This window comes from Eurypyga helias, unplaced genomic scaffold (genome assembly GCF_000690775.1).
Source record: "Eurypyga helias isolate BGI_N326 unplaced genomic scaffold, ASM69077v1 scaffold20469, whole genome shotgun sequence".
NCBI lineage: Eukaryota > Metazoa > Chordata > Aves > Eurypygiformes > Eurypygidae > Eurypyga > Eurypyga helias.
The window spans coordinates 47,111-65,771 of NW_010270355.1; the positions used below are offsets into that span (position 1 = coordinate 47,111).

Genomic DNA, 18,661 nt, shown 5'->3' on the forward strand with positions numbered 1-18,661 from the left:
CTGCTTCTGTGGCATGGAGATAGCGGTTCTAAAAAGGACTCTACGGAAGTGCTTCAGCCCTTTGAGACGCACTTCCTAGGAACTTGATTTTGAAATGGGTTCCTGCTTATAGTACATACCTGTTTGAAAGTGTGGTGCAATCCTTGTTTTCTACACTGCATTTCCTATCTTGCATTCCTTTTTATTCTGAGTTCCCACTCTTAACACATGTAATGCATTTTTCCTCTCTTAATGTTTATTTTAATGTGCCTTTTAATGCCTTTCATTGCTGCAAATCTTAATTTCTTCATTTTTATGTGGTATTCTCTACTTTTGGAACTTGTTAGTAGACTAAAATTGTATATTAACATAAATGCCTAGACACAGAATGTTGCATAGTATTTTCCCTGTCTTGTGCACATGAGTACAACCACTAATACACGTGCCTGTTGGGGGGGGGGAAATTATTTCTTAGTTAAAAGAAACTACTCAAACTGTCCAACAATGATTTGGCAATTTTGGGGGATGATGGAGTGGAAGATACTATGTTTGTGACTGAATTTTGAGTGTGCTGGACTTGGATAACTGAGTAGGTACAGTAGCTCCTCTCAAATTAAAGAGTACAGTCTTTATTACTTCTGCTTTTTTTCCTTGTCTGTTCTCCTACTACAGCATGACAATCAAAATTACTTCTGTCAAATTAATAGTACAATAATGTACTGCTCTTCCTTTCTAGGAGCATAAAGAAGGGCACCTTGCATCTCTGCCTCGGGAGGTTTGTAGGTCGTTTGTGAAAATAATTGAAGAAGTACTTGGATCTCCCCCAGACCTGGAATTGCTGACACTGGTCTTCAACTTCCTCCTAGCAGTTCACCCTCCCACAAACACATATGTCTGTCACAATCCTACCAACTTCTACTTTTCCCTGCACATAGGTAGATACATAGCATTTAACTAGAAATAAACTAAGATAAAAATCTAGTCCTAAATTAATATCTAAAAGAAGCTCTTTCATAAATTAGTGTTCTATGTGAGTGTTCTTTGGTTGTTATATTGTATTAACTATATATAAAAAAAATTATTGCACTGTTAGGTCTTAGTGAAAGTAGTTTACGTATTACATGGTTAGGCTCTGCTTGCTTGGCTTACCTAAAGCTTTCCTCTGTCTACAGCCATCGAAAACCTCTCTGGTGGTCAGGTCTTTACATTTATTTAATGCTTGCCGCCGCTAAATGGCGGTGTAATGTTACCTGCCTGAATGGACACATTTGTGGGCAGTTCTTGGAGAAAAATGTCTAATTTCAGTGTAAACAAAACGCCTTCAGAAATGTGTATATGGTCCAGTTTCTGTCTCTTTCTTAGTGCCTGCTACTGAATTCCTACAGAAACAAAAGACCTGAGGAGCATTTTTAGCCAATGATCCGTTGCACTGAAAGACATGGTTGGCAGGCATCATCAGTGCACTGCGTACAAGTTACTGGGAGCGCCTATGTGCTTTGAGGGGTGCAGATCTAGGACAACAGCTGTCTTTAATGTATCTGTACTGGATGTTCACTTTGGCCAAAGGAGTGCTATGAGCTTTAAAAATTTTTCTTTTTAATTTAAAAGGTGAGAAAGAAGTAGGTGTATAGCTCATGCTTTAATATCAGCATCGTACAACCTCAGCTGTAACTTGAAAGCATCATCCAAGTTGGAAATGTTCTCTGCTTTAGCAGAAGCCTGTGCACCTCCAGCTTTAGTAATCAGTTTCAGAGGTAGTACAGCTGGTTTTATCTGTCCTATGATACTAATAGGTGTAAAATTCTGAGTAAGAATAGTACACAATTTTTGATACTTTGAGCCTTAGTTGATGAACTTGTTTGGGAGCAGTCACCTGTTTTTGACATGACAAAAAGTCTAAGCTATTACTGTTTGTATGCCTGCAAGGACCATCTTCTAAACAGAATTACTTTAGGACAGCATAATGTTTTTAATGTTCTGAAGTAGACGTTAAAAGATACATCACTAAAATACAGAATTGTTCTTAAGTGCTTTTTCTCAGCTGCTTGTGAGTTGAGCACTTCTCTTTAGCCCCCAGTGATCAGCTTGCAATGTGACCTGGCTATGATGAGTCTTAACTATGTCAAGAATACAAACTTTAAAAGCTTTTATGTAACTTCTTCCCCTTACCTTTTCTTTTTAGATGGCAAAATTTTTCAGGAGAAAGTTGAATCACTTAGGTATCTGAGAAATTCCAGCAGTGGTGGGAAGGCAGTAGAGAGTTCTGCGTTTGTGATTACAACTCCAACTGGATTTACTGCTTTACCCCTGGAAGGTAAAACAATGCTGAAAAACATAAGGCCATTAAAACACATGAAGGACACTAAGTCCATTGGTGGATGACTAGAGTGTCTTAAAAGTGTTACTTTCCCACGGATGTTTCTTACAAAGCTGCTCCTGCCCCTCGGAGCTTGATGCCTGAACAGCAGAGTAAGAAAAAAGGAATTGAAGATGCGCGGGCAGTGGATTGGACCAGAGAGCTGAATTTCATTTGTTAAACAGAACTGATAAATTTAATCCTACTTTTAATGCAGACTTTACGTAGGCAGTCAATAAATATCAGCTGTAAACCAAAAACTGAAACACACAACTCTAAGCATAAGTGCCTGTTTAAGCATTTATTTATACATTTTAAATGCAGAATACAAGGGAGTTTACCAATATATACAAAATAGGAGTGGAAACAAATTACTCTGTTTTGTAACGTAGCTGCTATCTATTTCAGATCATGTATGACTTGGCAATATGCTGTGTATCACAAATATAATACCTGTTACAATTGCAGTCTCATTGCTACTTTGCCTAGGAAAATCAAACTGGTCCCCAAGCACTATTTCAGTTGAACCAGTGTTAGTTCAAGTGGTTTTTATTAAAAGCAGTGATATGAAGAGCAGGCCACAGTACTCAATTGTGTATGGAATTAGTAATTTTCTTACAGAGATTACATATGAAATCTTACTCTTCCAAGCAGAATACTTTTTGATATCAATAGTACTGAACTGTTGTTCTTGAGTAAAGATTATTCATATGTACCAGAGGAATACACAGCATAATTTTTTATGAAAGTAGGTGTTTGAGTATTGGGATTTTGAGTTTGAATTTCTAAGTTTAGACAAATTATTTTAAATGCTGTGTAAGAGCTCCAAATAGAGCAACCTGCTCTTTTTAACCCTGCTGTGAGCAAGGAGGTTGGGCTAGTCGATCTCCAGAGGTGCCTTACACCCCCTACATGATTCTGTACAGATTCCAGCTGAGGGTTAGTTGAGATGATCTCAATGTAAATCCAGAAACTCCAGTATATAGGCAAAAACTGTTTTGCATTCTATCTGTGTTTAATATTTGTTTGTAACTTGCTAAATTTGTGGCTGCATAGTAGTTTACTCTCTGCTTGATTGGCCAGATCTGAGCTATGCCAGGCACTGAGTCAGTTTTGCCACATAAACTTAGCTTGGGCCATCACTGTGTTAAATGTACACGTGGAGTGTAACGTTATGGGGAAAAGCTTGTTTCTAGTGCAAAAGAATGCTAAAGGTATCCTTATGTCTCTAGGGAACGTTTCCAAAGCTAGTGTACAACAGAAGATAAGCTCTCATATGCCTAAAAGGCTTTGCAAAAGCTTACCAGCATCTCCTAGTTCCTCACCACAAGTTCATCGGAAAAGACTAACTGAAGGAACGGGAAGGAGTGTTGATGACTTTCAGATTATTGGCAAGCATGACTACATGGACCTCCAGGGCAAAACTGGGTTTGTAGGAAGCTCTGAAACCATAAAGAGAGTACAAGAAGAACTCTTTCTTAGCAGCTGTGAGTCTGCAAAAACAGTCTGTGACTCAGAGTTAACATCTGCTGAAACATTTGAAGATATTGCAAAAGAAGAGTTATCTGAAAGTGCATTTGAGAGCAAAGAAACAGATGCAGACCTGAAATGTAATGAAGCTGGTGGTGGTGCTACGGCTGAGCCATCGCTGCGTCGCCCAGACAATCTGAAAGGACTGCCTTCGTTTCAGAAGAGTCATTTTGCAGGGTTGGGCTTAGCATTTTCTGTTCAGGGAGGTTCATCAGCCATTGCTCGCTGGCCAAGCTTTGACAAGAACGTACTTCCAGAGGACTGGGAGAGTCTTGCTTTTTCGTCAGCTAATGAGAACACCCAGAAACTATCAATAAGCCCTGATGACAGGTAAGCAGATAAACAAAATAATGAATTAGCAGTAGCTCAGTATGAGCTTTAGCTTCACAGTTGATGGTCTTGATTACTATTCTACAAACCTAGAAGCCTGAAAATTAAGAAAATGCTTCCTGTGGCTGTCAAACCAATTCATTACTTGTAATTGATATAGAATTGTGTTATTTGCATAACAAACTTCAAAAATCTGGAGTTTTGCTGTTTGTAGTAGGAGTGGGAACTTCCTATGCTAGCTCACAAAATATCTCAAGCAAGTTGGTCTAGTCAGATTATCCTTTTTGCTGTTTGCCATCGAAAAAGTGTTAAAGTTGTAATAGGATTATTGGAGAAACGTTTGCCAGATTTTCTCCTCCTTCCTGCCTGAGAGCAGCTAACAATTAGACCTTTTTTTTTTTCCTAAACGTTTCCTGTGGTAAAACATATTCCTCTGGTTTCAGATGTACGGAAGACTCTCTTGTGCTTATCTGTTGTGGATTGTATGACCTCTTGTGTGGAGTTCTCCTAATCCTACCAGATATCATGCTAGAAGATGTGATGGACAAGCTTATCCAACCTGATTGTCTTATAGTACTTGTGAACCACCCATCTCCTCTCATACAGCAAGGCGTCATTAAAGTAGGCCCACACAAAATGTGTTCAGCTAAAAAGCTGTGAACTAGCTTAGTTAACATGTTGGGAACACCAAGTTCTAGTTGTTTCTACTTTTCTAGGTTTCCTCCTGAATTTTAAGATGTTTCTGCCCCCCCAGATTTAAAAAAAAGAACAACACCCCACGCACAAACCCACAAACAAAAACACCACACACAAACCCACAAAAAAAATGCCACACACAACCCCTCTGCAGAGAGTCTTTCAATTGATAAATACGGTCTGTGATCTAAGCCAGACGGTATTACTCATGTAAATGGAAACAACAACACAGAAGAAGTTGGTGACCGTCTCTTCAACGTGCAACACGGCTTGCACCTTAGTTTGACACAGTGCATCTCAGTTTGAACTTCTGACACAGCTGACTCGTGGTTATACTGGGGAGTCATCCACACATTTGTCACCTGAACACGCATTTGAGGGTTCAAAACATTTCCAGAGATTTCTTTGTAGTATTGACAAGAACAGTGCTCCTGGATGATACCAATATGCAGATGGAAAAGATTTCAAGTAGATTTGTATTTTAATTTGAAGACTAAAGCTCCACAGAGTGATCCAAAAAAATTGTACATGCACTTGCATACACAACAAAGTGCAGGATTTAACAAGGAAAAATTTGCATGTGTTTATGTGTGACTTCTGTAACTTACGTGTGTGATTTCATCTTCCCCAAACTGCGCTAAAATTTTCACTTCAAACTGTTTGAATTGGATGAAAGCCTAACTTTCAAGGAAGTTACAGTAACTGTTTAAATCTTACATCATAATTATCCATTTATTTTTAGTTGTTGGATGCGTATTTCAATAGAGCAAGGAGGGTGCAGAAGGAGAAATTCCTAAAGAATCGTGGATTCTCCTTGCTAGCCAATCAACTGTACCTTCACCAGGGGACTCAAGAAGTTATAGAGTGCTTTTTGGAAATGCTCTTTGGCCGCGCTGTTGGCTTGGATGAAGAGTAAGTCGTGATTTGCTTCTGTGCTCTGTGACTTAGTGCGCTGCTTGTAGTTCAAATACTTTGCTGGAGGCAAGGATGTGATAGCTTTCTAATTGCTATTGTCTTCCTAGTAGTCATCAACCATTAAAAAGAGTTCCTTCTAAATGGTTTTGAAAGGTTTTGCTTGTAGCTTTAACATTTAAATGTATTAAACATCTTATGACTGTTGTATGGCCCTCAAGCTGTTTGATAAGCAACTTCATCTGATGGGTGCTGTCAGCTGGGATCTTCTAAACCCTCCGCCTGTCTGAGATGCCAATTCCCCTTTGAATGTCCTGTATTCAGTTTAACTCTTCCTAATCCTTCTGATCCTACATGAAACTCTGGTTTATATCTTTAGAACTTTTAAGTAGTAGTCACTAGACTTCTGCTACTGGGTTTTGGTAGGTGAAAAGAAAACAATACTTGATGCCACAGCTGCTTCCTTGGCTTGGCCCTGTATTTAAATCCATATTTCCTTTAGGGAAAATCCCACAGGTATATCATTTCCTTGAACCAAAGAACCATCTCATGGACAGGGAAGAAGACTACCTTTAAGTAGACAATTATCTAAGGAAGTTACATTTTTTTAGAATTAGTAGGATTACTTAAAGCTTGTACAGGGAGAGTATGTGTCTAAGTGTAGTCAGCAGTGCAAAAATCTTGCAAAAAGCTCCTTCTCAGTTGCTGCCTTGGCAGGATTTGTAGCTAGATTACTTCTGCACGTTCAGCTCTACCAGCCCTTGTTCCCCCCACCCCCAGATATTTCTGTTTAATTGCAAGACTTAAACCTAGCAGTTTAAGTAGCCCCAAAGAAGAGAACTTATTTCCTCAGGATTGATCATAGTGCTGGAAAGGTAATTCTCACGGCTCAGAATCTTTTGGGATTGTGTATAGTAGTTATGTAATAGGCTGATTACTATTCTAAGGTTATCTAATTTATTAATGCACCAGTAATACAAGGTGTGAGGTGCTGTTTGACATTCTACAATTGCAATAAGCCAGAAGCTGCCAAACCTAATTGAACAAAAAGCAGTAATGGATACAGGATATCAAACCTGCTGTCAGTCTGTTGATGCCAACCTGTATCTGGTTTCTCGATAGTGTCTGTGCCAGTTGTAGTACTTATTACTGGAAAGGTGATGAATTGTATTTTTTTTAATGCTGATTAAAACCTATCTATTTTCATGAAAGCTATATTGAAGACAGTTGGTGGTTAGGTTAAGATTCAGATAAACTTTTTAGATACTTTGTTTTCTTATGGCTCTTCAAAGTGTGTATTTTGCTCTTATTTTCTTTAGTCGACCAGCATTGTTAGTGCAATGAAGTGTAGGAAATTGCCATCTACATCTCTATCACAATACTGGTATAGACTGGTATTCCAGTTGCAATTACTAGTTGCATTACCAGGTTGCTATTTTAAGGATGTCACTCACTTACATTTATTCTAACAGATTTGATCTGGAAGATGTCAAGAATGTTGGACTCTTTCAAAAATGGTGTGTCATTCCTGTGCTGGGTCTTATAGAGAACTCGTTGTACGATAACGTTCTGCTGCATAAGTGCTTCTGTCTCCTGCTGCAAATCATCAATTCCTGCTCAAAAGTGGCAGACCTACTGCTTGATAACGGTTTGCTCTACGTGTTGTGTAATACACTGGCTGCTCTCAATGGCCTGGAAACAAAGTAAGTATTATGTGAGTTGCTATAAAATAACCCAGTGACAACCTTAGGTCTAGCAAAAACTAATATATTGTATTCTTGCTACTTTCTAAGATGATAAGAGAACGTGTACAAAATTACACTTGTGTTAAGGTTTTCAGCTTTAATTATACCTGTAAATGCCATTAATGTTTAGATATTCAGTTCAAACAATGGAATACACTAGATAGAGAATGTTCTTTCTGTAACTTGAATTTTCAAGTGAGACAGCACTTTACATGACTAACTTGCATTTTACACTTTGGATGCTTTTCCTAATAAAACTCACTTGAACGGTGAGATAAAGGCCCAGGAGATGGTAGCATTCTGCTATATCTATAGGCAATGTCAAAACTGCAGGAAAAGTCTCTCCTATGTGGCCTGTGACTTAATATTTGAGATTTTGATTTACTTAAATGACTTCATTAATTACAAATGTTCTGTACTGTAAGAGAAAGGTGTTATGGTGGGGTTTTGTTGATTTATTTCATTAGTTGGTATCCTGAAGGAGTAGGCAGATTTCCTTTTTACCCCAGTCGATTTTTAATTCAGCATGGTTACAAAATGAGATTATGCTGTGGTTGGGGTTTTTTTTGAGCAATACAGCATTTCAGATGTGGTCTTTATATTGGAAATCTGCTAATACATTGTTGCTTTTCCACTGGAACACTGTTACAATCTTAATGTTAGAATGCCTCAGATTTGCAGGCATCTAATCTGCAAAAGTAAACACTAAGGAGGTGCCCTGATTACAATGTTCTAGCCTTCAGCAGTGACATTTTTACATGAAGTTTAATATTAGGTACTGTTGGCAGAGTAGCAAGGGGAGTAGTAATGGGTCTTGTTATGGGTTACAATCTGCTAGAATTGTCATGTTTCTGGTAACTCCAACTTTGTTTGCAGCATTCCCTTGAATGACTACAAGTTACTTGCATGCGATATACAACAGCTGCTGGTAGCAGTTGCAATTCATGCCTGCAGCTCCTCAGGTTCTCAATATTTTCGTGTTATTGAAGACCTCATTGTGCTGCTGGGTCATCTTCAAAATAGTAAAAATGCAAGGATGCAAAGTAAGTTATCTGCTTATTTTTGGGGTCATGGGACTGGAGAAGTGAATCCCTTCCCCGTTGGTTTTGTTGTTAAAAATAATATTCTTGCTGAGGGAGAAGGGGTAGATTTCTGGTGATGGATCTTCTTTCTCTTCTAAGTGGTTCTCAAAGCAGTAGTTTTCCTCAGGAGCCTGCCTTGTGGTAAAGAATTGTGTACTGCTAATCTGAACAAATAGTGACTGTAGGAGTTCATTGAGGGTATTTAAATGGAAATGTTCTCTAAAGTTTTATTTAGCTTGTATGAGTAATCAAATTTAATGTCTTTTCCATGAGAACTCACTTGTGTACTGTCTGTTTCTGTGGAATAGTGAGGTGATTTTCTATGTGACTTCCTTGGAATCGAGAATTTTACTGCTCTAACACATAGTGTTCTTTTACTTTTTACAAACATCTGGTAAAAATTCTTGAAGCCTTATAAAGAATGAGCGTCATGTCCTTTGTATGCCTCTCTCTGTAGACATGGCAGTTGTACTACAGTTAAGAGTTCTTCAAGCAGCTATTGAATTAATAAAAACTACAGCAAGCCAAGATGCTCAGGAGCAGGCTGGTTCAGTCCCATCACAGTCTTCACCACATCACGCGATGTTTCGAAAGCGTAAAGGCATTGCTGGTGAGTAGCATTAGTGCAGGATTCTGGTTCTTCCTCCTGTATAGATTACTCTCAAACTGTACTGTCAATGATAAACAAATAAGTCCCGTTGCTTTGCCTTTCTGTGAATTGGCTTTATGCTTTAGAACAGTGTAGCCTCTAGCCGTTTTGAGCTTAGAGGGTTTTGTATTAGGAAGAGGCGGTGGCACATGAAAGTGTTCCCTCAGCCACGTTGTTCTCACTGCGGTGTCTAAGGCCAGATACTGCCACCTTCTGAGAATCCCTCCAGTTCACAAGTTGCTTAGTATAGATGTGTAAGTGGTTTTACTAGCCAACTTCACCCCCGTAAGGAAAAGCCAAAATGACGTTAGTGCTTGTGACTTTAACGCAGCTGTGGTGTGGGGATTGCATTGTTGCACGGCTTCTAGTGATCATCCTGAAGTAAATGCTCAGCACTCCACGTTAATAGTTGGGAGTGTGAGATTCCCAGATTCTGCAGTGGCTGTGCTTGTAAAACGTTTCTGCAGTTCTAGCTGTAGCAGTACTGCTTTATCTCTACCTGATAGCTTGTGAATCATTCTGTAAAGGTTTGGAGTCCTCTAGCTGGAAACTGATTTTGTATCTCTCATAAATGAAGCTGCATTTACGACTTTGTAGAAGATAAAACTTAGAAACCAGACATGTATTTTTAAAATCCCTGAAAGAGACCACTATTATTCCCTGTTGACTATGTTTCTCTTCATATGGTCAGCTTTTGAAGCCTTTCTCAGTCAGCCTAGTAAATGTCATGACAATATTTTCTTACTGTTGATTCTGGTAAGGCACTAAAGGTAAATAAGATACATAGTTATTTCCAAAAGAAGCCAATACAGTCAAGGCCCACCAGTTCACTTCAGTAAAGTTGTAAGGAATATTATAAGTTGAAAATAGTACTTCCATCAAAGCTAATAGCAACAGTATGGTACAAAATGTGTTAGTTTATAAGCTGTTGATGTAACTGACTCTTCGTTCGTGCTGATAAAGCTGGTTTCCAATATGCAATAACTTTCTGGTGTCATTATTTTTTTAATCCTATAAAAACAGGAATAAACAACTTATTTTAGAATCTGCTTTACACAAACAGCCAAGCTGTACAATAAATCTGATCTTGAGACTAACTCATTTCATGGTATCACTTCTTGAACTTTGTCACTATTTTCAAACAGAACAGCTCTTGAAAGAAAGACAGACACCCAAATGACACTTATGTTTCCCTTCAGTATTAATGTATTTCAAATTATTTGTTTCCTAAACTACGTGCACTATTTGGAGGAAAGCTATTGCTGAGTGATTTATTTTTTTGGTGCATTTTATAGGATGCTATTAATGCTTCTCTATTTAAAGGCTCAAGGAAGTTTGCACTTGCTCAGTCTGACGCTCTGCTGATGAAAATGCGCTCACTAGCCAGTGAGGAATTCCACATGATGATGCAGCGGAGAATGAGCCAAGAAAATCCTATCCAAGCCACTGAGCCCGAGTTTGTACAGAGGTTACAGAGGCTAACTGTTCTGGCTGTTAACAGGCTCATTTATTTAGGTAGGATTTATCTGTGTGTCTGTTTTGACAGCCAGTGTACTGCTATATGAAAAGAATTCTTGCTTTTGGAGTGTTGAGAGGAAAGTAACACCACTGACACTAGTTTAATGGATTTAATGGTAAAACATCAGTCTCGTCAGTGATTTGTCTCACTGTTATGTAACTGACAGTCTGGATACAGTTTTTGTCTGAATGAACTGAACAAGTTATTTTAATTCTGCATTAGTCCGTTCATGTGTTAACTGCCTGAATTATTACCTGAAGGTTGAACTCTGCCAAAGGGACCATCTGCTCTCTTGAAATGCATCAGTTAGATGTGGCCATGTCGCAGAAACATCTTATTAGCAAGACTTGATGACTCTGGGGGCTGGTTCAAATGCCACAAAAGCAAGAGAGAGTTTAACGTGTGGGACAAATAGAATGGCCTTGTCATTAACTGTAAATGCTTAATAAATTGATTCATAAAGGAATTGAAATTGCAAGCTTAAATATGGTTAAATATAAGAATAAAGGCAATATTTGATTTAATGCCACCTAAAGGATCATAGATTGTCTTGCTTGTGATGGTACTGATGAATATGTGCCTCTTAAAAATTTAGCATCTACAGAAGAGTGCTTTGATGTGCTGGGTATCACAGACACCACAACTCAAAGCCGGCTTTCAGCATCCCAGCTAGAAGTTCCTGAGGAAGAAAGCCAGCAAGAATTGCCTAGCAGAACAAATCCTTTTCTTAAGGAGATGTTCAAGATATTGGTGGAAGGAATCAGAGTATCCACTGTAAGTAGTTACAAGTTGTCCACATTAAAGTACTTGTCATAAGGTTCCTTTATTAGGAGATGTTGATGGATCAAGTTGTCTGTCCATAGATGCTGTTCTTACTGCCTCTCCCAGTTCAGCTGTGGCATTAAAAACTCTATTCAACTTCTCAGTTATTCTGCAGTTGTACAATAATAAATCCATCTGTTCTGATTTTTACCCTCACATAGCATAATTCTGCTTCTTGAGCAAGCACACAAAGGTTAAAAGGATTTCTGTGTAGTCCATAATTTTGCTTTGTTCCCTAAACCTCAAGGCTTACGTTTGCTGGAGCCTATAGAACTTGCTGTGCATCCACAGATGATGGAGAGTTTGAGCAAATGGTGTCTGTAAGATCTCTTGGAGTTGGTGATGTAACTGGGGGGCAGCCGTTCAGGTGTTGTCAAAGGGCTGAGGGCTTTGTTTTCTAGCGTACATGTGTTGTCAACCTTTCCAGGGTGATCAGGTTTCACAACAGTAATTTGAAATGTTGTTATTGGAGAACTTAGTGCTACTTGCTTCTTTGTTCCTCTTTGGTCATCTTTGTAAAAGTAGCTCAACCTATTTTTGTTTCTACTTTTGGAAAATTGTTGGTTGGCTCTGTTAGCTTTCCATCCTGCCGTATTTGTGCTTTTCAAAGATGGCAGGTTGCTTGTGAGCACAAGCACCTCAATCCAATTCCTGGTTTCTGATCTTCTGAGCTAATCCATTCAGAAACTAGTGATTAATGTAGAAGGGCTATTCATTAAAATAAGCAAACAAAAGACCCATCCCCCCTTTTTTAAACCCTCTACATCACAATTTTCATCTTTTGGAGTGTTGTGTAGTCCCTGTGAGTATCCAGTTTAGTGAGGACTTGCATTCCTAATATTGGCAGATTGAGAGAAAAATGCTTGTTTTCTTGAAGTGAACAAACCCTTTTTTCATTTTTCATAGAATGCCTTTTTAACCTGTAATAATAATTAGTAAACTAGAATGAAACATTTCCTTTTGGCAGAGAAATCTTTTTCTGGTCTTACACTTTGACCATATCACCTGTGTTTTATAATGCAAAAAACTTGGTAAAAGGAAGCCTTAACCCTGTAATATCAAAAAACTTTGTTTTACTTAGGGTGCCAGCAGAATGAACACACCAAAGCAGCAGTGGAAGAGAATCCTCTTGTCATGTAAGGACACGTTCCGCACACAACTTGGGAGGCTGCTTGTGCACAACTTGTCTCCAGCCAGGCCACTGCAAGAGAGAAAGCAGGCTTTGGAGCTGGTGCATGAAGTAAACCATCAAGAGATTATGCGTGACTGTCTTAGCCCAACTTTGCAAGTAAGCTCTACAGTGTTTGGGAGAAGTTTGTAAAATCTGTATTCCATTTTCTTGTTTAAATTGTGTGGTGATTTAGAACTGGATGGGGCTAAAATTGTTCGCTGTTGTTTCAGCAGTGTTTAGTGTAACGACAAAGTCATGTCATGCAAAATGCATGTGTGTACTTCTGGAACTGCTGTATTATCCTGAGGGTAGATGGTTTTCTAAGAGGCAGGACAGCATTATGCTGTGTATGTTGATGCTGTAGCACATCAAACATCTCCTATGTACTGCAGAAACAAAAGACGGTACTAGTTTTAACAAAGAATTCTACTGAGTGTGCTAGACGTTAAGGTACCCTAAAAGGCAGATTAATGAGGGAGTTACCCTTGCCTTGGAACTCTAACTGCAGATGACCTGAAACTTGTAAGAACTGATGGCTGCTAGATCTTAGAGGCAGGCAGTCCTTAATCAAAGCAGTACTTTTTTTTCTTATTTAGCCATTATGAATTCTTAAAGTGGGATTGTGTATTTTATATTCTTAACTCAAGTAGTTGAACAGTTTCCCCCTGCTTTTTTGGGTTTCTCAGGAAAAACCTTTTTTTTTTTTGAGCATAAGTTGTGTTAGTGCAAGATTGAGAGGAAGCATTTCTTAGAGCCATGATCAGGAATCGGGTAGGAATATCGCTGTCTGAGATCTTCAGGAGCTGCAATAAATAAATAAATCATTTAGGACCTATGCCATAGGTTGAGTCCCTGTGCACTAAGGAGGGAAAGTATTTACTGCATGAACTTATGACACTTGTGTTTCCCATCACATACACATTATTGAATTAACAATTAAGTTAACATTTTCACCAGTTAGAAAAGAGCTGATATACTAGCAATGGCTTCTTTGGGGGAGTTGCATTTACCGCCTGTGTCTGCTTAACTTCGTTATCTTGTCAGCTCTAATTTAAACAAACAAGGTGTAGCATTCTTGGCAGGCAAAACTAGGAATCTGGCACGTATTTCCTGAAGTATAAACAAGTCTGCAGGAGCCGAGTCCTTGAAAGAGCAACTCAGCTTTCCTATAAGCCACTTGAAAAGTCACAAGACGCTGTGCATGCATGTGAAGGATTAAATTCAGCATGTTCTTCCTAGTTTTATTGAAGTTTGTCTTCAAACATTAAAGCAGCCAATTTCTTTAAATCACAGAAAAATTAGTAGGAGAAATCTGTCCAGTCTGACTAGAAAAGGGAATAAAATTGGAGGAAAACTGCTCAGTGTTGTATTGTGGAGATGAGAGTGACCATACATCATCTTTCCCCTCTTCTCTCCCTTTCATCCTCTAGCACGGACCTAAATTAGCGCTGTACTTATATGAATTAATGCACAATCACGGTGATGAAATGACCAAAGAGGAACAAAGAGCAGCTGGAGACTTTGTGAATACGTTAACATCTTGTGGCTATAAATGCATTCCCCTGAGCCCACGACCAAAACCAGATCTAATAAAAGCTTTTAAAGAGGTTTGTGAATATAAACTTGCAAAACTGGGTATATTTGAGACATCTGTCTGTTATATGGGGTCAGATGTTTTGCTATCTTGGTGCATGGCTTATGCTTTTGAGTATTCTCTTTGGGTTCTGAATATTCATGTCTTACACTCCACACTTGACAGTGGACTCGCGTGTTAATGGCATATAAAATTACATCAAAATGTAATAAATCTGCAGTAATTGAAGTCTTAGTGGTTTTAAATGCTGTAAAGATATCAGTTGAACAGTTTTGCTGGTTTTCCTTTTGTAAATTGGCATATCCTTTAGCTACGCCTTCCTTATTTTGTCCATCTGGAAAAAAATAACGCATAAAACTTCCATTCAGGATCAGAAGAAGTATGAGATGGAAGAATGTGTAAACAAAGCTGCTTGGGAGAAGACAATGGCTAATAATCGGCAAAAGTAAGTGCTGCCTTAAAGGGGCTGCAAGAACTCTGCAAGAATATTCTGTCCAGCATGCCCCATTGCACAGTTGCCTATGTGACGATTATAGATGTTTTCCCAAATAAACAGCACTGCTAGCTTTGTTTTCTACTTTGCCATTATTAAAGAAGCTTGATTGCGGGAATATGCATTTTGGTAGGCTGTATAATAAATGGCCTTGTGTGAGCTTCAGAATGCTGAATGCCTTTTTGCACTTTGGGCATTTCACCCTTAGCTTTACGGCTGTTGTATCTGTCCGGTCATCTCTCCTTCTTGCTGTGGTCTGGGTAATTGCATGCAAGGCAAACGTCCCTGCAACCAACCCTGACCTTCTGCAAATGAAGTATAGTTACATTCAGCATGGGATTTGAACCTCCTGAGCTACATAGATTGCAGCAGGTAGCAGCATTCTCTGTTTCAGTAGCTTCTGGTAGATTAAGAGGCTCCTTCCATAAATTTGTTATTCGGGCTTTGCCATAAAAATCAGACCTCAGATGCATGCACAGCGTGCTTCAATGTAGGCAACTGTGGTAGCTGTAAAGGTCTGCTTAGTCAAGTCTGTCAAGATAAGTGGGAAGACTTTGACTGACTTGAGGTTTGAGCAGTGGTAAATGACTGTTACCTCAGACTTTTATTGTAATTAGTATACATTAATAAGTAAAGCTTGCTAATATTTAGCCATTGATCTTCTGATTGGCTTGTCTTTGACCACAAGCAGTAGCTTTTTCTGAAGACTAAGCAGCAGAACATAATCATAACTCTCGAAGATTATGTAGGCTAAATTGCTCTGTGTCTGCTGTAACAAGAACTATGGATATTGACTACCAAACTGACTGTATTCTATAAGGAATTTTGGTGTCTTGCCTTCCCTTTTCAGTGTCTTTATTTGACATTTTAAACCACAACTCTCTTCCCTCAGCCTCTTTCAACGTCTGGATACAAAATCTAAAGATATTTCTAAAATAGCTGGAGACATCACGCAAGCCGTGTCTCTGTCACAAGGAATGGAAAGGAAGAAAGTAATCCAGCACATCCGGGGGATGTACAAGGCAGAGCTAAGTGCCAGTAGACATTGGCAGGAGCTTGTTCAGCAGCTTACCCATGATCGGTAAGTTATCTCACAGAAACAGCCAGAGACTCACAATGCCTGACACGCGCTTCTCCTTCTACTTTTGCCAGTCATCTGATGGTGGAAGGCTTGTAAAATACTTTACTTATTCTCCTATTTTTTTTAGGTTGAGTGGCCAAGTAGTATTTCTATGCTGTTGAAACAAGGTTTTTTGTCAGATACATTTTGCTGTGCCTAATAGAAGGAAGAATGTCATAGCGTTTTGATATCTTGCATTACATTGATGGAGTAACAAAACATTTTTGGGGTAGTGTTATTCACATTAGGGAACACAGTGCCTGGATGCTAGTGTGTGTAGAGCAAGAGATGTTAAGTCTTGACAAATTGAACAGTGGTATTTTTACCACTGCAGAACTAGTATTACGTCATGTTTGCAGCAGCTGTGTTTTCAAAATGTAGTATTGGATGCACTGTATTGCTGTTTTCATCAGAAATATTAACTTCAGTAGCAGCTCCTAAGTAGTCAACCAGTGAGATAGCTCATGAAAATAAACTCCATAATTCGGTCTTCTGATACTTTTTTAGAAATAATTGCCCAGTGTACTATTGTGGAACTTCTACCTTTCTACAGTTAAAGAAAAACAGAATGAATAAGCATTCACTGTGCTGTCCCTGCTGCCAAACTGTAACATCTTTCGTGTTTTTTCAGAGCACTCTGGTATGACCCAGTCTATTACCCAACTTCTTGGCAACTGGATCCAACAGAGGGCCCAAACAGAGAGAGGCGCCGCTTGCAGCGGTGCTACCTCACTATTCCAAACAAGTACCTTCTCCCAGACAGGCAGAAACAGGAAGGTAATGACCACACTCTCTAGAAGTATATCTGAGTTGTAATGACTACTAGTGGCTTATTTGTGGGTTTTTTTGTAGGTGTGATAAAAACTCCATTATCTTATCTGTTCGAAGACAAAACACATTCTTCTCACTCCTCTACTGTAAAGGACAAAGCGGCAAGTGAACACATAAGGTAATGTTTGTGTAACACTTACCTACCTCCTTTGCCCACATTTTCCTATTCCAAACTCCTCACTTCTTAAAAATAAATACTAAAAAAAAAAAAAAAAAAACCAAAAAGAAGTGAGGTAAGAGGCAAATGTCAAAAATAGGTTTTTTTGCTACACTCACAACCAAAAGATCAGAGCTACCAACATGTATATTTTCTGAGTCTTAAAACAGTATCTTCATGACTTCAGAAAATCAGTGAACACTATCTGGTGTGGTATGGGGATGGGTCTTCTGTGGGATAACCTGATGGGATTTCTTTACTTATTTGTCACTTAGATATCTAAGACAGGCAATGCTGCTAGGTCTGGTAGGTCCTTCCATCAGTGTTCAAAAGCAAATTGTGTCTTCATCCTCTCTGCTTTCACCGTTGTGTAACTCAGTTCTGCAGTTGTGTCAGTTTTTGATCTATTACAGGCACTAATGCTGCCTAAAATAACTGCAGGGAACACACAAAGGAAGAAATACAAATAAACTAATGTACGAGTCTAGAAAGCTGTGATTCTATTTTCTTTCCTTCCTTGGGATTAGAACCATTAGTCATGGTGTTGAAAAGGCTTTCTTCAGCTGTAGCCTTTGAGGCTGTTAATTTTAGGTACATAAATCCATAAGCAATAATACACTTTGAAATATTTCAGAGTTAATCGAAGATGTATAAGCGTAGCACCTTCTAGAGAGACTGCTGGTGAACTGCTGCTGGGTAAGTAGAATATCAGTTCTCAAATACCACTTTTTGTAAAAGATTCTACTGTATAAACTTGGCTGATTTTTTTTTTTTTTACATTAATTGATCTGTTGCCTGACTACTTATGGATTATATGCTTTATAGATTGGTTTTGCCTTTTTTTCCCTGTTTACATTGTAGAGTGATATTTGTTTTTTCCCCTACTGTTTACATTGTAGAGTGATATTTGGACTATAGTTTTAAAGTTGCAGACTAATCACTAAAAGATGTGGAATGATAAATTCTATTTCTGTCAAGTTCTGTCAAGAACTGCGCAGGTTCTTAGTATTCTTAACTCCTTGACACTGTATAACACTAAGATGCATTATACAAATAGTAATGCCATGTACCTTTTCGCAACTATTTTTTTCCCTGCAGGAAAATGTGGCATGTATTTTGTTGAAGACAATGCTTCAGACACAATTGAAAACTCGGTAAGAATTAGAGTATATTGTCCGGCTTAAATTTTTCCAAACTATGACCACAAGTAGCTTTTGTCTACTGCCACTAAGACTGCTGGATACTGGAGGTAGAGGTCTCTGGAAAGGCCAGCCAAACTGATGAGTCTGGGTTCAGTGTTGCTTCTGTTGCCTCTGGCTGGGAAATCGGTGGTGATAGTAGAAACCAGGAAATTTGGCCTGGTTATGGGGCTTCTGCACCTCTCTATTCATTGCTCTGAGTTCATCAGCATAAATGTGCAGCGCTTGCTTTGGTCTGACCTAAGATAACTTGTCTTACTAGAAGCTGGAGCACTGGCAAGTACAGAACCTCACAAGTGTTTGAATTGTGCCGTACTCTGCAGCATCTATCGGCTTGTCATGGTTTAACTCCAGCTAGCAAAATACCACAAAGCCGCTCTCACAAATCCCCCTCCCCTCTTCCATCAGAGGGGGAGAATCAGAGAAAAAAGAAATAAGGCAACTTGTAAAAATAAGAACTATTTACTGATTGAATC

General features: G+C 38.8%; 1 protein-coding gene across 1 annotated transcript in view; it reads left to right on the top strand.

Moving 5' to 3' along the window:
- The window catches only part of LOC104514676 (lysosomal-trafficking regulator-like), a gene marked incomplete at its 3' end in the record, with an annotated part of 46,889 nt that extends 28,749 nt beyond the window's left edge, over positions 1 to 18,140 (top strand). The window contains 18 exon segments of the mRNA XM_010158425.1: positions 716 to 914; positions 2,162 to 2,293; positions 3,568 to 4,195; positions 4,639 to 4,816; positions 5,634 to 5,803; positions 7,276 to 7,506; positions 8,425 to 8,591; positions 9,088 to 9,240; positions 10,603 to 10,794; positions 11,394 to 11,572; positions 12,702 to 12,908; positions 14,222 to 14,398; positions 14,754 to 14,830; positions 15,771 to 15,959; positions 16,630 to 16,775; positions 16,851 to 16,947; positions 17,621 to 17,682; positions 18,085 to 18,140. Coding sequence (XP_010156727.1) covers positions 716 to 914; positions 2,162 to 2,293; positions 3,568 to 4,195; positions 4,639 to 4,816; positions 5,634 to 5,803; positions 7,276 to 7,506; positions 8,425 to 8,591; positions 9,088 to 9,240; positions 10,603 to 10,794; positions 11,394 to 11,572; positions 12,702 to 12,908; positions 14,222 to 14,398; positions 14,754 to 14,830; positions 15,771 to 15,959; positions 16,630 to 16,775; positions 16,851 to 16,947; positions 17,621 to 17,682; positions 18,085 to 18,140 — 3,240 coding nt within the window.
- Positions 18,141 to 18,661: the final 521 nt, after the last annotated feature.